General features: G+C 31.8%; 2 protein-coding genes across 2 annotated transcripts; one reads left to right on the top strand and one right to left on the bottom strand.

Annotated features, from left to right (window-relative positions):
- The first annotated feature begins 1208 nt into the window (after positions 1–1208).
- On the top strand, positions 1209–10649 carry LOC103497473 (developmentally-regulated G-protein 3). Its single transcript, XM_008459678.3, has 10 exons — positions 1209–1349; positions 3847–3900; positions 4726–4899; positions 6406–6477; positions 6675–6734; positions 6924–7033; positions 8350–8649; positions 9438–9629; positions 9899–9950; positions 10076–10649. The coding sequence occupies exons 1-10, from the start codon at positions 1308–1310 to the stop codon at positions 10124–10126; spliced, it is 1107 nt and encodes a 368-aa protein (XP_008457900.1). The 5' UTR covers positions 1209–1307; the 3' UTR covers positions 10127–10649.
- A 454-nt stretch (positions 10650–11103) lies between these two features.
- LOC103497474 (uncharacterized) lies at positions 11104–15740 on the bottom strand. Its single transcript, XM_008459679.3, has 3 exons — positions 15574–15740; positions 14090–14338; positions 11104–11305 (listed from the first exon to the last, which is right to left on the bottom strand). The coding sequence occupies exons 1-3, from the start codon at positions 15589–15591 to the stop codon at positions 11258–11260; spliced, it is 315 nt and encodes a 104-aa protein (XP_008457901.2). The 5' UTR covers positions 15592–15740; the 3' UTR covers positions 11104–11257.
- Positions 15741–20866: the final 5126 nt, after the last annotated feature.

Genomic DNA, 20866 nt, shown 5'->3' with positions numbered 1-20866 from the left:
GTCTGTTTGTTTCAAGGCTGCCAATTTCTTTCTTTCTTTTTTGCTTTTTTTTTTTTTTTTAAATAACAAGCAATTAGAGTTGATGAGAAAGTTTTGTTATGATGTTAAGTAAAATATTTGGTTTGATGTGTTAACTTTTCTAATTTTTTTTTAATGATTTTAATATAAAGTTTTTAGAGTATGGTCCCCATTTGTACATTTTTTTTAATACACATATTTGATTTAGAAAATATGAATTTCTTTTTAAACTAATAATCACTTTGTGTGTAATGTAGTATAGAATATTTCCACATTGGCAACTTTACCAACCATGTATCCCCACATGGTCTTAATTAAAAAAATTTATTATTATTGTTATTAAAGTTTGAATATTCTAGTATTTTAAAAAATGACGAATTATTAAAATTTATATTAAAAGTTATTTTTATTTTTGTCTATATTTGGTAAGTAGTTTTATTAAACACTTCTCAGACCAAATTTGGCAGAAGAGTCCTCTAGTTGAAAACATAAACATTTAGGTTAACAATTTACCATCCAAATTTGTCTTGAGTTAATGAACAGAAGTAATTATGTCAATGAACTTGTGGCCATCTCGAAGCAGTTTTAGTCGAGGATCATTGACATAATTGCTTCTATCTTTCAACTCAGTGCATCTCGAGATCACGTTGATCAGAAAATAGTTAATCTAAATGCTTCTGTTTTCAGTTCGATACATTTCAGGAAAACTTTGACCTGAAAAGTGTTTAATAAACATAGAGATTTTGAGATTTATTTCCAAAACTTTATTAAAGGGATAGTTGCAAATATAGCAATTATATTCAAAATTATAAAGTATATAGCAACATTTTAAAAAAATTACAAATATAGCAAAATCTGTCAAAATTTATCAATGATAGGAGTCTATCACTAATAGACCATGTAACAAATGTTGGTCTATCATTGATAAAATTTAAGAGTCTATCAATGATAAAACTCTATCACCGATAGACTTTGCTATATTTACAATTTTTTAAAAATATTGTTATACTTGATAATTATTCTAACAGTTGTTGCTTGTTATAATTCCGAAATATGAATGGGGATGTAAAGGCCCATGAATTAAGAAAGGCCCATAAACCAAACTACCCGCTTAATGGGGATGTAAAGGCCCATAAATTAAGAAAGGCTCAACTAGCGGCCCATCATCAAGCATTAAGAGATGAAGTATACATCGCTGTTTCTAAGCTTCACCAATTTCATCGCGGAATTCCTTGGGAAAAATTGTTGTTCGACGTTACTCTACCCAAATTTCTCTCTGAGCTGCAACAATGGCGACCGTTATGCAGAAAATTAAGGATATCGAAGATGAGGTATCTGCACTTATTTAATCCTTCTATGTTCTTAGTTTCTTTTACTCTCAGCTGCCGAGCCTAGGAGCTTCGTTTCAATTTATTCCTTGCTGGGTTTACTTTTAAAATCGATTGAGTTACCATTTATATGCTCCCGATTGATCTAAGATAATGAACATGTTGAAATTATTTTGAAGTTGCTTATATAGTCTAAAGTTACTTGTGATGTGGTATTTTCCGGGCTGTTTTATGTGGGTTTGTTGATTTAGAGGACGAGTTTATGATCATTCGTTCATATAATTCATTAGACTTCTCTCAGTTAAAGGAATTTTTGGAAAAAGGGGGAATTTTTATGGAGTATCCTGTATTCTGGTTCCATTCTCAGTTACATATATCTGAGTCGAACTTATAAAAAGATAAATTATAGAGATATGTAATCTACCATCCATCAACTTTTATATGTTGGAAATAAAAATGATTGATGTGAGGATGTTATACCAATGGTTGTGTATAATGGCTGAGTATGTCATTCTTTCTTAGATAGGGAACAATAGATTTCATTACTCAAATTATAGAGCAAAATTAACTGTCGAGAAAGTTCCATTTTTGGAGTGTATTGTGAACCTTTTAAGTTTTCTTACTGAGCCTATTTGGTGGGGGGTGATGGAGTCAGCTTTCTCGTTCTTATCTTGGCCTTCCTTTGGGAGATAACCCGACATAGGTGTGTTTTTGGAATAGATGGTGGAGAGTTCTGACAAAGGGAGTTTTTTTCCCCTCGAAAGGGAGGTGGACTCTGGTCCAATTTGTATTGAGTAAAATGGCTATAACTAGTACAATTCTAATGTTAATTATGGAGCAAAAAATAATGAGGAATTCTATGGGAATGAGGAATGAAATCTGGGACGGAGAGAGAGATGGAGAAACTGTCCCTGTCCCGACGTCCCTAATTACAATAGATACTCATCTATTTCGATTGGAGGTGGACTTTCTGAGAATTTGCTCTAAACATTCGGGGAATCCTTTCCATAGACGATAATCCACTTGGCGCTACTGTTCTAACCACTTGTTTCTCCATTAAGAATGCAGTGAGAGTTGTTGTGTTGAGAATGAAACTCTCAATCTAGTCTTTGCGTGTTCTATGGAATGCCTATTTTCCTAAAAAAGTCAAGGTTTTCTTTTGGATCTTCTGTTTTGAAATGCTAAACACCTGTGGTATAATCTAGAGAATACTTCGAAATTGTGATCTCTCCCTAACTGGTGTGTTCTTTGTAAAAACAGTGAGGAATCTTTGATGCACCTTTTCTTTTCTTCTTTTGTTCCTTTCTAGCTGATTGTTGGGGTAGATTGGTTAGCTTTTTCAAAATTCAGTGATGCTGGCCAAAGAAAGCTTTAGATGCCTTTCCGCCATTATTTGAAGGTCTTCAGTTACATGTCCAAGCAAAAATCCTTTTGTCCAATGGGATCTTCATCCTCCTCAAAGGCTGTAGTTTGAAAGAAACTCTTGAATCTTTCATGATCAAGTAACTAATGGCGATTTTTGGAGTTTGGTTACTCTTGTAGCTTATACTTGGTCTACTACTTCCAAATTATTTTTTCATTATAGCCTAACCCAAACTTTTACTAGTTGGACTCTTTTTATGTAAGTTCTTCTGTGGGGATACTCATCTCCCCCTCCTTTTACATCTTTCTCTTAGGTAATGAAAGTTATGTTTCTTATTAAAAAAAGTAATCCTAGTCCACCTGGACATAAACCTTTTTAAATTGTATTGTTTGTGTAACCTTATCCAATTTGATGCTCCTTTCATCCACAAATGATTGGCCGTTAGGACTCTGTCCAGAGTTTTTAGCTGATGTTCAAGAAATTGTTTGGCAATGCTGATTTAATTTGTTCTGCTTAAACCTTGCTACAATTGAAGATAGAGGTTCTTGGACCATTGTCCATAGTTGTCTTTACCATGCCTTTCTTGGGAACTAAGCTGTTGGTCTCATTTATGTGTTCATTTTTTTGGCACAATATATGTGGGGGTGAGCACCGGTGGATTTAGTGTAGGTTCAAGGTGGCTCGAGCTCCCTCTCAACTTTGTGATTGATCGTTATCTATACATATATAAATGATTTTGTATCAATATCATTAGTTGATCGAGTGGTAAATTAGCCTTCCAGTCCCCCTTTAGACTCAGGTACAAGCCCCACCTTTTACATTCTTTTTTAGATTATTTTTATTGAACTGTCAAGCCCCCATCGACAAAATTTGGTGATGGTTTGAATTTCCAATCCCAATGAAAACAGTGGATGTCATTATAGTTAAGTAGTAGTAACTGACCAAAAGGCACGTGAGCTTTGAAGAACAATTACTAGGTAGTAAGGAATCTGGATAAATATTCAATAATTATATTATTTTATGCTGACATTGGAAGTTCTAGAGATGTGAATTTCCTTGTGCATGTACTGTCACGTTGTTATAAGAGATGAATGGCTGATAAAAGTGGTAAATTTATATAATTCGTTTGCTGTGCAGATGGCAAGGACTCAGAAGAACAAAGCTACTGCTCATCACTTGGGTTTGCTCAAGGTATGTATATCCTCGTGGTTTGATGGATTCTTTTTAAATATGCATACAAGGAAAACGATTTCATTGATGAAATTAAAAATAACATTAAACTGCGGTGAACTTTCATCTTATGAGAAAAAAATACTTTGAAGTTTAATGGAAGTATCATCAGACAACTAGATACATGAAACAACCACCAGCAGCCGACCAACTATAAGCTCAACAATGAACTAAGAGACCATAAAACCTTACCGCTATGTCCTTACAAAATCCAAAACCTACAATAAAGAACTTCACAAAAGCTAAGATAATTATACCTTCAACTCTAAGATCAACAATGATCAATTAGACCACCAATGTCTTGTAGCGGAGCACTTGAAAAAGTTTAGGCAAAAGTCCAAAAGCTGGGAAAACAGCATAAAGCAATTAAAGACATCACAAACACTAAAACAGCAGCTAAACTCAAATGAATAATCCCGAGTTCTAAACTTTGGCAGTAGCTCCTACAAACCAAACATCAACAATTCCCGTCTTTTCAACAGTGATGAAAATATCCTGACTTGCTAGACACGGCAGCAAAAGAAAATACAAACAGTAACCTATAGTCAATCACTTACTCGCCCATATATCTATATAATAAATTCAAACCATGATATGAAATTGAATAAGTATTCAATCTCTCACTATTTTCTTTACATTTTCACACTTTATGTACATAGAAAACACAGATGGTGTACTCAAGACCAAGTTATCTTATTCTTTTTGAGTTCTGACTGGCTCAATGGTTAGTCCTCACTATATGTACTGTTAATCGCTTACAAACTCTCAAAATTTGTGGTCTGATAGGCTAAACTTGCAAAGTTACGGAGGGAACTCATTGCGCCTGCATCAAAAGGAGGTGGTGGTGCTGGTGAAGGTTTTGATGTCACCAAAAGTGGGGATGCAAGGGTTGGTTTGGTTGGTTTCCCTTCCGTCGGAAAATCTACATTGCTCAATAAATTGACTGGTACTTTTTCAGAGGTATAAAAAACTTGTTTGATGTTATATCTATTCTTATCTCTTCACAGTGATGATATGTAGTATGATTTCTCTATATTCAGTGACATTTACATAAAGATATCAACAGAATAATATTACACTGCAATGTTATAAATCTCATTGAAACTGATTTCGCTTAACAATGTCAAGTTAATATATACATCTGCAATAGTTTGGTTTGAAGGCTTGTTAAACATTAAAATAGCCGTTGGTCAAGTGTTAGCCAAAAAACCATATACATTTACCACATTAGGGATTAAACTAGCTATTGTGTAGGTTCTTTCAAAGGGCTAAATAAACCTCTTGTTTCTTGTGTAAAATCAACTGATTTAACTTAATAAATATCACTTTGCTTCTTGTGCAAAATCAGTTGATTTAACTTAATAATATCCCCTCTTTTTGGTGGACACCGCAGTGCATGCCTCGTCTTTATTCACAAACCGGTTTGTATAGGGGAATTAGGATGTTTCTAGTGTGCTCTTACATGCATATGGTTATAGGTTTTGAAAGGTTGGTTATCTTGAGATTGATGCATAGACTTGGGTGTTGTAGGCAATATCCCCTTACCTTCTTGTCCAACCTTAAGAAAAAAAGGAGCTCAGGATATGTATGCATATACAAGATATTTAGGGCTTGGCTTGTATGGTAGGTAATCCGTAAACAGAAATTTGAAGCCGTTGAATTCAAAGAAAACAAATTTGTATTTCACGTTCTCAGATATTTGTTTGGTAGTAGACTAATAAATTGAAATCTAACTTAAACAATTGCTTTAAATGTGTTTAGTAGTATTTCCATAGATTTTTTTATACATTACCTAATATGTATTTTAATTGAAAAAATGAATTAAGTTTATAACTTGAAATGCTGTATTTCTAAATGTTTTAATCTTTTTTTTTTAAATGTAATTTTGCATTTTAAAATTTAAAATTCAAGATACGAGCACACTAAAAACATAAAAAAATATTGTTTTCAAAATTTATATGGTTTGAATCACATAAATTGAAAAGTGTTCTAAACTAGAATCTAGATTGCGAACCAAACATACCCAAGATAGCAAAACGGTTTGACTGAAGTCACTGAACTGAAATTAATCTCCCAGCAATCACAGTTCGGTTACAGTTTAATAGTATGGTGCTGTGTTTTCTTTTATACCTGTGAGATGAGAATTATGCAGAATCTCCTTTTATGATTAACAAATGGATTTCTTGCAAGTTGTTTTTCTTAATTATAACTTCCCCTCGCAAAATTGTATGTGCTGTTGCCACTTATATGAACAAATGTTATATAGATGTACACGGTGTCCTAGAGTTCTAAAGAATCACATGTGCATGTATACATATGTGTTTGTAATTGTATAGAATTAATATGTTTACAATTTATGGATGCATATGTGTCTGCATGAATGCATTTGTGTTTCAGTATGGACGATTAAATTCTTAAAATTCTGCATATCCTCTTGTGATGTCTCACAAATTGTTATCTTTACAGGTTGCTTCATATGAATTCACTACTCTGACTTGCATACCGGGTGTAATCGGCTATAGAGGAGCTAAAATTCAGGTGCTGTTATTCTTTTAGATTTCTGCCATTTTCCTATGCTGTATTATTCTATTTCCATTGAGTAGTGAGGGCTAATAATCAATTACACTTTCTTTTTCAGTCGTTTCATTTGTTAGAGAGAATTTTTCTATAGTACCTTTCTGCCACCTTTTAAAAATAAAATATAAATTGAACTTGTATTGTATTGTGGATGGCAGTTACTTGATCTCCCTGGTATTATTGAGGGTGCTAAGGACGGAAAGGGGAGAGGAAGGCAGGTAAAGCACGATAAATCTGTTAACACTTCTTGTATTTATATCATTTGGTTCGATTCGGTTCAGCCGTCAATGGTTATTGTTAATTCTATTATTAAAGTCATTTCATTTTGAATGTTCACTATAGAGGCCGAGAGATGCATTTCTGCTCTCTATTATCTTATTCTTTTTTAATGGCTTACATTCATGTAGGTTATCAGCACGGCCAGGACATGCAATTGCATTATAATTGTTCTCGATGCAATAAAGCCTATTACACACAAACGTCTAATAGAGAAAGAGCTGGAGGGATTTGGCATCAGGTAAATTTTTTATGGTTCCAAGTTTAGCATTTGATATTTCTCAAGTGGTGTATGGAAAAGTTTTATATGATATGCTATTGAGACCAAAATCAAGATGGTGCAATTAAAAAGTAATTTGGTTTTGATGACCTCAAGTCTGTCTCTTAAAACCAGCTTGCTGAGCTGAGCATGACCTTTTGGTGTTGACTGGAATACTGGACAACACTTCCTTGTCAACCAAGATATTACCTTAATGCTCAATACACTTGCAAGGTAAAATAGGTGGACTGTGGACAAATATGTGGGATGGTTTGTGCCTTCGGAAACTACTCGAATGCAATTTTAAATCTTGCACTTCTTCATGAATCCATTTGTTCCCATTCTAGCTTCTGTTCAATGTTATATCCTTTAAAACCACCTTTTTGTCGTATTGTGACCATGTGGGCTTATGGGCACTTTCATTAGTGAAAAATTGAATGTTTCCACGATCATTTTTCATTTATTAAGGACAATTTCGATTTTTAGTAAAAGAAAATGATAGGGGGAAAAGGAATCTAGACATCCGCCCCACTCACAACATGGAAATCTCAAAGGATCTCTCCGGTTTTATAAAATCATAGTTACAAGATGAGTACAACTTCTTTCTGAACGTTTTGAAGGATGAAGCCTACAACATAAAAACTACATAAAATGTTTTGAAGATAAGTTTGCTTCTTTGATTCTTTCTTGGACTTTTTGTTCATCATACAACCTCTTAGTGGTGCACAAAATTACAAATTCTTTTGTAATTATAGCCTTTTAATGTGTATTATCAATTGGAGGGCTCTTCTTTATTAGTTGTGTGGAAGGGGAGGGGTTTTCCTCAAACCTCTTCCCTTAGGTTGTCCTTCTTTGCTCTTCGATGAATATACATCTTTGTTTCTTATTAAAAAAGAAGAAGAAAAGAAAACATAAAAGGATCACCCCTCATGAAACCTACAATAACCCCGGAATTTTTGTAAGGCATTATAATTTACAAGGATTATTTATAGAACAAGCTCAACAGAAAAGTTAATTTCATTAATTTCTGCCGGTGATTGGGGATAAATATAATATTTTTCTCATGCTAAAGTGAGCTTAGCTTAATGTTAATCGACATATCTTCTAGCTTCAACCCTAAAAGTGTTGGTTTAATCCTCATCTCCACAGTTGTACTAATAAAGAAAAAGACTATTTTTCTCATGCTTGTGAATATTACAGTTTGGTGTTTAGGACGAGCCCTGGTGATCACCGTAACTTGATTTTTCCTTTTCTTTGTATCGTTTTATTTAATTTTTGGTGCATTTCTTTGAAATCAGGTTGAACAAGGAGCCTCCTAATCTGTCGTTCAGGAAGAAAGACAAGGGTGGGATAAATTTAACTTCAACTGTAACTACTACCCATCTGGACCTTGACACGGTGAAGGCTATCTGTAGTGAGTACAGAATCCATAATGCTGATATCACTCTTAAATACGATGCAACTGCTGATGATCTCATAGATGTAATTGAGGGTAGTAGAATATACATGCCTTGTATCTATGCTGTTAACAAAATCGATCAGATCACTCTCGAAGAGCTGGAGATTCTGGACAGACTTCCTCACTACTGCCCAGTCAGGTAAATTTTATGTACTTACAACTTTCTATAATTTTCTTGATATTATTTTTAAGTGTGTTTTCACTTTTAAACGGTGCTTGTTGGCATTATGAATTTTATGATCTTTGTTACTTTCCCATTTAACCATTTAACCATCTCTGTAATTTCCCCTCTCCGTTGAAAGTAAAGATGAGGAAAGAACACAAGATCTATGTAGAAATCTTAGTACAGGGAGAAAAAGCACAATATAGATGTTTCTTATTGTTTTTTGATAATAATAAAGATACAAGGGAGAAAATATTTATAGACAACACGAGCCTCATTAAAAGAATAAAAATTAGGGCAAAGTAAATGACACAACTATCCTGGGCTTTCAACATTTCCTATGCCCACTATTTTTAACAGTATCAATAATCAAGAAATTATAGGTTCAATCTATAATGGCCACCTACCTAAAAGTTAATTTCTTGGAAGTTTTCTTGACACCAAAATGTTGTAGGGATTAGGCAAGTTGTACCGTAAAATTAGTTAAGGTGCACATAAGTTGACTAGGACACACATATAAAAGAAATCCAGCTGCGGTAAATGTTTTGAATGGAAAATCTATCTAACTTCTGTAAACTATATAGAGCATAATTTTGACTGAATGACAATGACCTTAAAGCATTAATCCACTAGGCCACTATTGTGTCTTTAATGTCATGTGAATACTGTTTTATTTTCCATGGAAGATTCAATGAACAATTGGAGGTTTTTACTTCGCTTGATAACATGATCATATTGTTCATTGTTTCTGATATGTTTGACAGTGCTCATCTTGAATGGAACCTTGACGGTTTACTAGACAAGGTTTGGGAGTATCTTGACTTAACTCGCATCTACACAAAGCCCAAAGGAATGAATCCAGATTATGAAGATCCCGTAATTCTATCATCTAAAAGAAGAACCGTTGAGGATTTTTGCAGCCGTATCCACAAAGATATGCTGAAGCAATTTAAGTAGTGAGTAACTTTTATTGAAATCCCAACTTCGGGTGTTGTTTGGATGTGTTCGCTTTGTTTTTTAACCTAATCTTTAGTGCTGTTTGCTATTATGTTTTGAGTTAAAGTCATCTTGGATTGGTTTGAGTTCAATTTATAATAGACCATCTAAATAAGAATTAATTTCTTACGAGTTTTCTTGACACCAAATTAGGCAGATTGCCCCATAAGAGGTGAAAGATTAGTTTTTCATCTTACACATACTAAACCCCAAAATTTTGGTTTTTCAGTGCCTTGGTTTGGGGATCAAGCGTCAAGCACAAGCCTCAACGAGTGGGAAAGGTCAGTCCATTTCCTTTATTTTCTGCTGCCATTTGTAGCCCCCCACCCTTTGAACAAAATTTAAAGTGCACTCTTGTATAGAATTATGTGTACGTGAAAATTGAGAGAGGTACTTTTACACACAGGAACACGAGCTTGAAGATGAAGATGTTGTTCAGATCATTAAAAAGGTGTGATCCTTGAATCATTTATAGCTTTTCCAACTTATCGGAAACCCTTAGGTGCGAATACCTTCACAATCTTGAGTTTAGCTTTCAGTGACGACACGACACATCCAAAGCTTTTTGTTAGGCTACAGTGTTTCATTTGGTGCTACTACAATCAGTCAGAGCTTTGAACAATACGTAGTAGGAATTGAGCTTGATATGTAATTGTGCCATTTTATAGTCAAGCCGAGAACGGTCATTTTCTTGTTTTCTTTAACAGGTTAGTTTTCTTTAACAGATTATAACCGTTTCGAGTGTTCAAATGAATGTTCTTAGATCGAACATCACTGGGATTTGTTAGATTGAACATGCAAGTACAAGTAAATTGTGTAAGGCCGAGTCTTCTTGTATAAGTGTTTTTTTTTTTTTTTTTTGGCTTTTTAGTCTCTACATTACATGAGACTTAGAGCTGTCAGTATTTTGTTACTTACACATGATAGCTTCGTGCTTTGTTTATGAGAATTGTGCTGATGAAACTTGGGACATTTTTCTACATGATTGGTTCGTTTCTTCTAGGTTTATGAACTTTAAAATTTACGTGACATAGATCTTTCGTTTCAATTATGTGTTGGGTGTGCCAATTTTCAATCCTAGTTTGAATTTTCTTTATTGTTTTCTGGCTAATTGTTAAATGACTCGGACCATTTTTAAGTTTTTATTAAAATATAAACATTGATTGGAGATTTGAAAGTGGACACTATAAATGGCATTTCAACATAAAATTTAAAATAGCAAGCACTTAATTGTAAAAACTAAAAGAGTGGTTTGGTCTAACTTTTGAGGTGTTGAATTTTGAACACTAAGTCATGAATTATGAAAATAATTCAAGAACTATTCAAAAACTAGTTTTTGTAACACTTTTAAACTTTTATCACATGTTTTTTTTTTTAAAAAAAAGACTTTTATATTTCTTTTCTAAAATTAACAACTAGGTTAGGTGAATGATGTGAAAAGAAAAAGAAAAGATTACACATTTATCTAACTTCAATAAAAAGAGTTTTGTTATGTTCATATAACAAGTTACAAACGAAATGTGAGAAAAACCTTGAGAGAAGAAACCATCACATTCATAAATCAAGATTGGAGAATTTGAGTTTGTGATCAAGCTTTCACACAACAGTTGAAGTATCTTAATATGCTCTTCCTTGTCTGTAAAGAAAAAAAAAACCCATAAAATAAAAGTTGTAAGATACAAGTACAACTTCAATGTATATCCTTTCTTTAAGAAAAAGATCAATAATAACGCAAAGAAATATTTGAATTGTTTAACAGAAATCAATCACTTCAATCCAGCAAATATAACAAAATGAAACAAAATATTTATAAATATAACAAAATGTTATTATCTGTCATAATAGACATTAATAGATGTCTATTTGTACTTTTTCTTTAGAGAAAAAGATGTCTATTGTCTATCAACTATGGATGCTACAATTTTGCTATACTTGGTTTTATCATTTAAAAAATATTAGGAATTGTATTGTACTATTTAATTAAAGTATTTTGTATAAATGATAACATAACCACAATGTATTTGCATAATTCGATTAAATGGTCATGAGTATGTAACGGTGATGGATTATGTACCAACATCAAATTAGATAATATAGGAACTTTTTTTGTCATAATATATTTTAAGTTTGTTCTATTTAGGTTCAATCCATGGTGGTCACCTACCTATGAATTAATTTATTACGAATTAAATTAACACTCAAATGTTGTAGGGTTCCAATTGTTTTCGTGAGATTAGACGAGGTGCACATAAACAGACCCAAACACTCACAGATATAAAAAAAGAAAAAAGGAAGAAAAGAAACTCGGGTCCTAGGTTTTCAAAACCTATATAAAATTACAAGCTCTTAATAATGTTTCAAAACTTTCAAAATCACTATTTTAATATCTAAAATAAAAAAAAAAATTGTTCCTTGCTATGTTATTTTTATATGACTTAGCTAATAATCATAACTCGAAAGAATGGTTTTATTAATCTACTAATAGACATCATCACTCTCATGTCAATAGTTTTTAAAACAATAAAGTTAAGAATCAAGATATTTATTTGATTATAATTTGGACTAAATTAAATATTTTAAAGTTTAAAAACCAAAATGTAACAAATTTAAAAATTTAGATAACCGTTTCATGACCATTTGGGTTTTTGTTTTTTAAAAATTATTCTCTAAACATTCCTCTTATACATAAGTTTTTTTAATGTTTTATTATCCACCTTCTACTATTTCTATTTTTTAAAACAAAGTCGAGTCTCAAAACCTTTATATATATATATATATATATATATATATATATATATATATATATATATATATATATATATATATATATATATAATTCAAATTACCTAGAATTGGTTCATTTAAAAAAACAAAATTTATAATTGAATATTTTAAAAGAAAAAACCTTAAAAATAACAATAGATCAGCAAAATTTCAAATTTTACTCGAGATAAGTATGGATGGATTTTTATTAACTTTGTTAATATTTTAGTCGTTTTTTCCTTTACAATAATTATCTATATATAGTTTAAGAAAAAATAGCACAGATTTGAGCAAAAAAGTATAATTTAAAAATTTATATGGTAGAAGGACCACTACAATCGATTCCGAGATCTGAAGAAGGTAATTAATTTGCTTTCCCTAGACAAAACACAAATCCCCATCAATGGCACTTTGCCAGCCAGTAGAGTTTTTTCTCTTTACAAAAAGAGAATGTGAGTGAAATGATTGTTCTGTAATAATTACTCAATATTCTTCATATCCTCAACAGTCAATTCCTCTTGACCCATTAAGATAAAAATCCATAAAAGTGTTTGGGAAATTGTTCATCAAAGTTTAGGAAATCAAGATTATATATAATTTATGGCCAGCCATGCTGAAGAGGAAATAAATGAAACAAAAGTTAGAGAGAGATTGTTGTTAAATGGTTAGATATTTGACTCTTTTTTTCTTTCTTGGTTAGGTTTCAATTCTACGGAATGTAATGCATTACCGAGGTGGTTTAGAACGATGAGACAAGATCGAGATAGGAGACCCAAAGACAAATATAGAGATCCAAGATGGTTGACCTATTGTTGGGTTTTGGCAAAAATATTAAAAATGCAGTTGTCTCCTATCGAAAAGGTTCAGCAAAACCATAGACTACAAGCACTATAAAGAAGCTTATGCCTTTGGTTTTAAATTGTCTCAATTCGAAATACTTTAAGCTTAGACGTTCTAACTCTAATTAAATTCGTTCTCAAGTTTGAGAGTGGAAAAGGGTATGAATAGCCAAAAGTTTTGAGAGACTTTTTGTAATTGTGGTTGAGGAGATATTACCATGTGATTATAAAATTTTTTACATAGTAGATTTTTCTGATCTATAGTTTTTTGTTACCAGTTTTATTGCTTTATTTTAATTTGTATGGCCTTAAAAGGCAGATCCAATAGAATTGGCCAAATCATGGAAGACCCTACAATCCAGGACCCATGGCAGTGCAACTATTCGAGTAATAACTTCGATTCAAAGAATTAAAAAAGACCAATAAAAGTATGGAAGGTCCTTCGTCAAAGGTACACTAAAAACACCATTCTATTAGTCTCCATTGTCATGTTGATCACAAACTCAACAGCAATACTGACTTAATGTCGAAGTGGTATTTCTTTTTCATTCTTTAGTTTTCTCTTTCCTAGTCAAAACTCAAAAGTATAAACTAGGAAAAGGATTTCAACATGATAGAGAAATAAAAGTGGCACAGAAGATTGATCTTTATGTTAATTTTTCCCACAATAGCATATTGAATAATTATTGAGGGGCGGGGTCAGTCATATCACATGCATGCCCACACGAGGAAAAAGGAAAGATGCTTAAAGTAAAAGCTGGAAAATTAAAAGTAAAAAAAAAAAAAAAAAAAAAGGTAATGAGAAAAAGGAATCTGACCGTTGGAGAGTTGCTGATGGTGGGATTCAATTGACGATTTTCATCAACAATAGAATGAGGCGTGTTAGTGGTGGGAGTGACTGACGATGCCATTAGCTCCTCTTCATTCCCAATGCTTGCTCTTGACAAATCCCTTTTGTGTTGTTTCCTATTTTCCCTTATTTTCGAGAAATCAACTGAATAATCAGGCACCTCTCCCTTCTGCTCCCAATCCCCAAATTGTGGTACACTCATCCATGGAGCAACTTTCTGCATAAAAAATTGTTCATTCATTCTCTATTTCTTTATTTAAACCACTACTCCAAATCATTTCTCATACACTACCCAAAATCAAAGTATTGCAGCTACAACTTATCCAACCACGGTTTGCAATGATATAGCAAAAGTTCCTCTTTCTGATTGTTTAACAAAGCCTTTTAAGTTTCCTCTGCGATGTAGTTGATGCGATGCACCAATCAATCATAATACTATCACTATTTGTTACCAATACAATGTCAAATACAAATCTAAAGTACTCAATATAACTACAAAGACCTCCTAATCCAATAATACATCACAGAATTCCTTCAGAAAGTATTCATATTACTAATTTACTTGATTTCATAGTTCAATTTAATAAAAACCAAGATTTGAAAATAGATTGACTCAATAGATAAGTATGGAGGCAAGTAATTTATAATAAGTTTACGCGTTTAGGTAAAGGCGGAGAAAGTGAGATGAACTAGGTGGAGAAAGTGAGAAAATGAAGTAACCTAATTATTTGAAAGGACAGAAGCATTGCTTAAAAACTCCCCAAATTTTTCAATCTTATCCGCTGAAAAAGATTTAACCGATCTTAGAATTAAAAATTCCTCAACATCCATTAAACACACTGAAACTTCATCCGATAACTAACTAATCAAGTCTAAGATTGGACTCCCGAATTCGTCAATTTCAATGTCGGATAGCGGAGTAACATCAGAATCAAGAGACGGAGGGGAAAATTTATAGACGAAAGATTCGGAACACGAAAGAAACTGAAATTTCGCTAAAGAAGAAACGAATTGAAACTTGAAAGAAAAGAAATCGGAAGCAGCAGAAGTAAGAAACCGTAGAACATCAACAAAGAATTTGGGAAAAGATAACATTAAAGGTCGAATTACAGAATTTCGAAGCTAAAACAAAGAACGTAATTAACGAACTTCAGGAAGTGTTAAATCAATCTGTACATACTACAAACCGGTGTTTTCAACACTCAACAACTTGTGTTTTGGTTGCGGAGAAAGTGCATCATCAAAACGAGTAAAATAATTACCGAATTCTCAATGTGTTTGAATAAAACAACAGAAATGAATTGTGCAATGTAAGTTTCAGCAGTTAACAAACTCAATTCAGCAAATCCTCAAAGCTTTTCTTAATGTCCATACTCAAAAAACAAAGCAACAACAAGAACAAGAGATCGGAATCACCATCGTTAACCAAACAAACATGAGTAGAAGAATTACCTCCTTGCGATCCTCCATGAGATTGAATTCAAAAACTTCGGAAATTCGTTTAAAAATTCAGCAAAAACTGAGGGACTAATGAACTGAAAATGGAACCTTTTCTTTTCGTTCATTTAAGAACGATGACAAATATATATATTGAATAAAATGTTAGCCATACGAAAAAAAAAAAAAAAAGAAAGAAAAGTAAAATAAGCTTTTTCTTGGTTGTTATTATTATTATTATTATTATTTTGCACATAAAAGGAACAATCACATAAATGACAATCTACTACACAATAATATAAATCTAACCCTAAGATAAAGATGTTCAACTTCAAGATTGAATTAAGTGCTTTTCATGTTCGATTCTTACACCCTACGGTTGTTGTACTTATAGAAACTCAATTTAAAAATACTTACTATATAATGAGAAATACCGTTGAAATATTTAAAATATAATATTGGAATTTAAATTTCATGTCACCACATCAAAATAAGCTTAGCTTAGAAGTCATTAACATAACTTTTCATTCTAAAGGTGAGAGGTTCGAATTTTAACATTATAGTTTGTGACAAGTTAGTTTCAAGAAATTAGGGTTAAGATTCTTTCTCGTTAAAGATAACAGTAAAACTCAACTAATACAAATAAATTTTAAAATGATTTTTATCTAAGAAAGTTTAATACACCCATAACTAAAATTAAATAATTTTGAAATTTATGAGTAAGATTTTGACAACTTTCTTAACTTTCCAATTTCATTGTAAGCTTATCCTTTTGAACAACAGAATCTCATTATAGGAAAGGAATGTATTAACTAAACTTCTCAAAGTAGATATCCTCTCTCAACACACTACAGTAGAGAAAAAAAAGACTATGGAACAGATTTACAAACTATTGTCTTTTTATTTTTCTAGTCTTTGTGTTCTTATCTTTCTTGGGTTACTTCTTGCTTTTGTCAACAAAAGAAAGATGGATCACTGATTCAAACATAGTGTTAAACTTGTTTGTGCGAACTGGCCTTCTCACACCCAGAGCATGCTGGTAGAAGGTCTTAACGATCGGCCATTGAAAGAACTTGTAGATGAAGCAATTGAGTTGAGGTTCAATTATGTACATGTTATGTATGCAACTCACATGTTTTACTCACTATGCTAATAGAACAATTGAAAAGAAAACTTTGACCTTCTTGATTTACAATGAGCTAAAGCTGGATTGGGTCAATATAACCCTTTTGTATTGAATAAGACCATTGTTGAAGCCAACGAGGTTGTTGTAGATATGGTCTGATGCATGCAAGTGGTTCAATGGTTATTGCCTAACAACCATATTGGTCAGCCAAAACGTGCTGTGCAGCAATGAACCTACAAAATAAGATCCCTAAAACTTTGACCTTCTTGATTTACAACGAGCATGCTCTCTTGATGATAGTAATGGCTTCTTTAGAAATCAAATTTTCAATCCCTAAGAATGTTTACAAGGTCATAGCTTAGTCACCGTAAAAAATCAATGATATGGAACATTTAAAATGAGTTTTTTTCATATTCTAGAGGAAACCAATCTCATGCATTTGAAAATTGGAAAATAAAACATTTCTTTAACAAGTCTTTATTATGACATATAGGTGGTAGCAATGAGCCTACAAAATAAGATCCGTGGATTAGTGGAAAATGCAAATGATTAGAACAACTATGTAACTCAAGTAGTAACAATCCACAACCATATATCCAAAAGTTTTAGTGATTGTTTCAGGCTTAAATTATGACAATGATCTTTGATGCTCGAAGGAAAAGCCCATAAATCTTGGCACCTCAGGCAGTAAGCTAGTTTTTTAAGTCCACTTATATTATTTTTAGTGGAGATTCTAAGAGCAAATTCAAAAACAAAACCATAAAACGACATCAGTGATCATTAATGGCTTTATAGATCATGCTAAGTTTATAAGTTATGAACTATCGAATACGGTTACGATCAAAGAAAGGTTGACAATGCCGAAAATTGGTTCATGAGTGGCTTTAATTGACATGTAGATCCAAATTCCAATTCTTCAACTTCCTATGTTATGTATCATCCACAAAGTGGTCAATGTGCCCCAGCATCAAACGACAATACAAGAATATTTTTGAGCAATTGCTCCATAATTTCAAGTCATTGGAGTCATGATGGTGATAGTGACCCATTCTCATATTGACATCCAATGGTTTGTGTTTGAAGGCTGCCAATGCAGAAGGTCTTGAAGCATCATTCTCAAGTGATTGTTTGAGCCAACAAAGTGCTTGGAGAGCCCTTTCAAACTCTAAAGTACTTCATCCACCAACTCTCACTCAAGATGGAAAGAGCCTTTGCTTACAAAGTGAAGATTCTAACTCTTCAAAAATTTTGGTAAGTTCTTGTATTTTCACAATGGTGACTCAAATTGCCTCCAAGACACCCAAAGTATATAAGAGGTTCACACTTGTTGCAACCAATGCCTTGTAATTTATCTTGATATATATATAAATATACATATATATATATATATATATATATATGAATAACAATTGACTAATTGATCTTTTATGATTCTTAGGGTTGCTGCCAATGCTTTTATTTAAATCATGCTTAGTTGACAATTCTATTGTTCGAACTTGTGCACAACCTTCAAAGATTAGTCCATATGGTTGGTCGAAAAATGAAGCTAGTTAAAAGTCTATTTCCAACCGATCAAATAAAAATCCTAAACTATCGGTCAATACAACAACTACTACTAGATAGTATTAGCAACAAGATCAAGTTAATATTCTTAAGGAAATGTGATAATTGCTTTACTAAGTTAATTTCTCATCAGTAAGGTAAATGAAAAATATTTGATTTGAATAGAGAAGTTGCATAAAGTAATAAAATGCACTTAAAGAACAGTTACCAATATGATACAATTCGATTATTATTAAATCTCAAAACATACATTCATTCGACAATCAACTCACTCAATTTAACTAATGAATTTAGTAGCCAATTTTTAGAAAAAGTTTATTCGAACTCCATGTCGTTGAACTATTCACATCCATTTACAGTGAATGTTAGAATATTTGCGTATTCCATATTAAAGCATTTTACATTATCTTATTTACCTTAAGTTTATTTTATACGTAAAAATTTACTAAACATATTCTACTGTTTGTAATATTTAAGCTTATTTCAATATCATTTTACTAAACATAGAAACTCTAATATGAAACTTCTTTATCTCTTTTTATCTTCTTTTTGTCTCTTTAATTTATCTCAACAAAGAAAGATAACATAATGAAACAAGTGGATGAAAGGGAGAGGAAAGAAAATATAGAAAGATAGGGAAGTTGAGAAAAAGCAAGTGGAAAGACAAATAGAAAGAGCTGTCCAATCATACAAAAAGAATGATCAATGTTACTTCAAATTTTTCAATTAGTAAATTGATGTTTCATTTAAGACCATTTTTCAATTTTTCAAATATCCAAAGATGAAGTGTAACTTTTACAACTTTCAAATTAAACCCACTAACAACCATAATTTACTTTGTCTAACCATGTCACATAATTTATTATCATTCATTAACGTTTAAATCACTTTACTTAGTCTAACTATTTAGTATTCCTTTCTTCTTCTTCTTCTTTTTCTTTTGTTTATGACTTTTTTTTAGAAGTGAATTTAAAATAATTAAAATTACTTCGTTGATATTACACAAAATATTTTAATCATTAGTCTAAAACTTCCATTTATGATTTCGATACTTCTAAACTTCCATGTCAACATTTATGTTTTGTGCTCACATATTTTCATTTTGAACTTCATACATTTAGAACTTCTTTGTTTTTTCTTCATTTTGCTTCCATGTCTTATCTTTTCTTTTTCTTCGTGTTTTACTTTAATTTAATTCTAATTTTACAATAGATGAATTACAAGATGATCAAAATATTTAAAATGTATAGAATAATTTACGTTCTAATTTATTTTACCACATGACAAAATGCCTAAGAAGGTTCAATTTTAGAGAAAAGAAAGAAGCAAATCCATAAAAACAATGGTAGCTCAACTTAGTTTTTATTTTTCTAATATTTTCAAATTTTATGTATACAATCTATGAATATCTTAATATTTATACTTCACCATTTTCTTGCTCTTTTAAATTTAATTCAAATAGAATTCAATTTTTATTATTAACATTTTTCCAATTTATCAATAAACTATTTTTACTCGAACCATATGCGAAAGTATCTTGCATTACAAAAAGAATGAGACCCTCTTTCCAATCAATTTTAAACTTCATATTTGTTATAATACTTCTCATTCTTGTATTTCTATTTCAAACATTTTGAATTATACTAATCACATTTCACATTCTATAAACAAGATACATGTCATTTAAACTAGATTTCATATTAAAATGTATACATTGTTTTAGCAACCCTCCCTTTCATTATTTTCAAATTCAAGATCAATTTCAAAATCCAAACCAAAATATAAATTTAGAAAAAAAAATAAAAAAAACTAACCAAATTGAATTTTGAAATATCAAACAGTTAAAAACAAATCATTAGAATCTGAAAACCACCAACGACAAACGGTTTTGGTTGAACAAAAAGTAACAGAGTAGACTAGAGCAAACTCAGCTTAGATATATCTAACAAGGAATACTTTGGACAAAAATAATCATAATTTTCTTTTATTTACAATATGTCAAACAAACAATTGTCTGTTTTACAGATCAAATACTATCCATCTATGTTCTCTACTACACATCTATACCAAAGCTTCTTCAAACTAGTTTCAAAATTTTATAAATGAATTTGAATAAAATTATATAAACCCAAAGCTTTCAAAACTTGTTTTGGTTAGTTCCAACAAGGCCCAAATCTTGGAGTCTTTCAGGAAAGGCTTCTTTTGAGAAACCTTAGAATGTAAGCTTAATTTATTCTTTCCAGAACTATCGAAGGCATCATCCTAAAGTTGATTTCAGAAACTTGGAGGTTAAGGAGCAATTTAAAAATGTTGAGGGAAAAGAATTATGACACTGGAAAAACCTATTTGCATCAGAAGAGATTCATTCATGCGGACTCTACCCGGATCTTGTACAACACAGCTCACCTCAGCAAATCGAAGATCAGAAAAAGAATTTTAATCAAAGCAAAAACCAATGAGAAACGTTATAAACCAATGAAGGTAATATCATTTCTGACTGGTTCTATTCCTATATCCTGTGACGTTAACTTCAAAGGAGACGTTCTCGAAAGGAATATCTATGCATCAGCAAATGCTGAAACAGCTAAGAGGCATGACACCAGAAAATGTTAGTACAAG

This window comes from Cucumis melo, chromosome 11, assembly GCF_025177605.1.
Source record: "Cucumis melo cultivar AY chromosome 11, USDA_Cmelo_AY_1.0, whole genome shotgun sequence".
Classification (NCBI taxonomy): domain Eukaryota; kingdom Viridiplantae; phylum Streptophyta; class Magnoliopsida; order Cucurbitales; family Cucurbitaceae; genus Cucumis; species Cucumis melo.
Note: the sequence above shows the minus strand (reverse complement) of the source record. Positions and strands in the feature narration are given on the sequence as shown.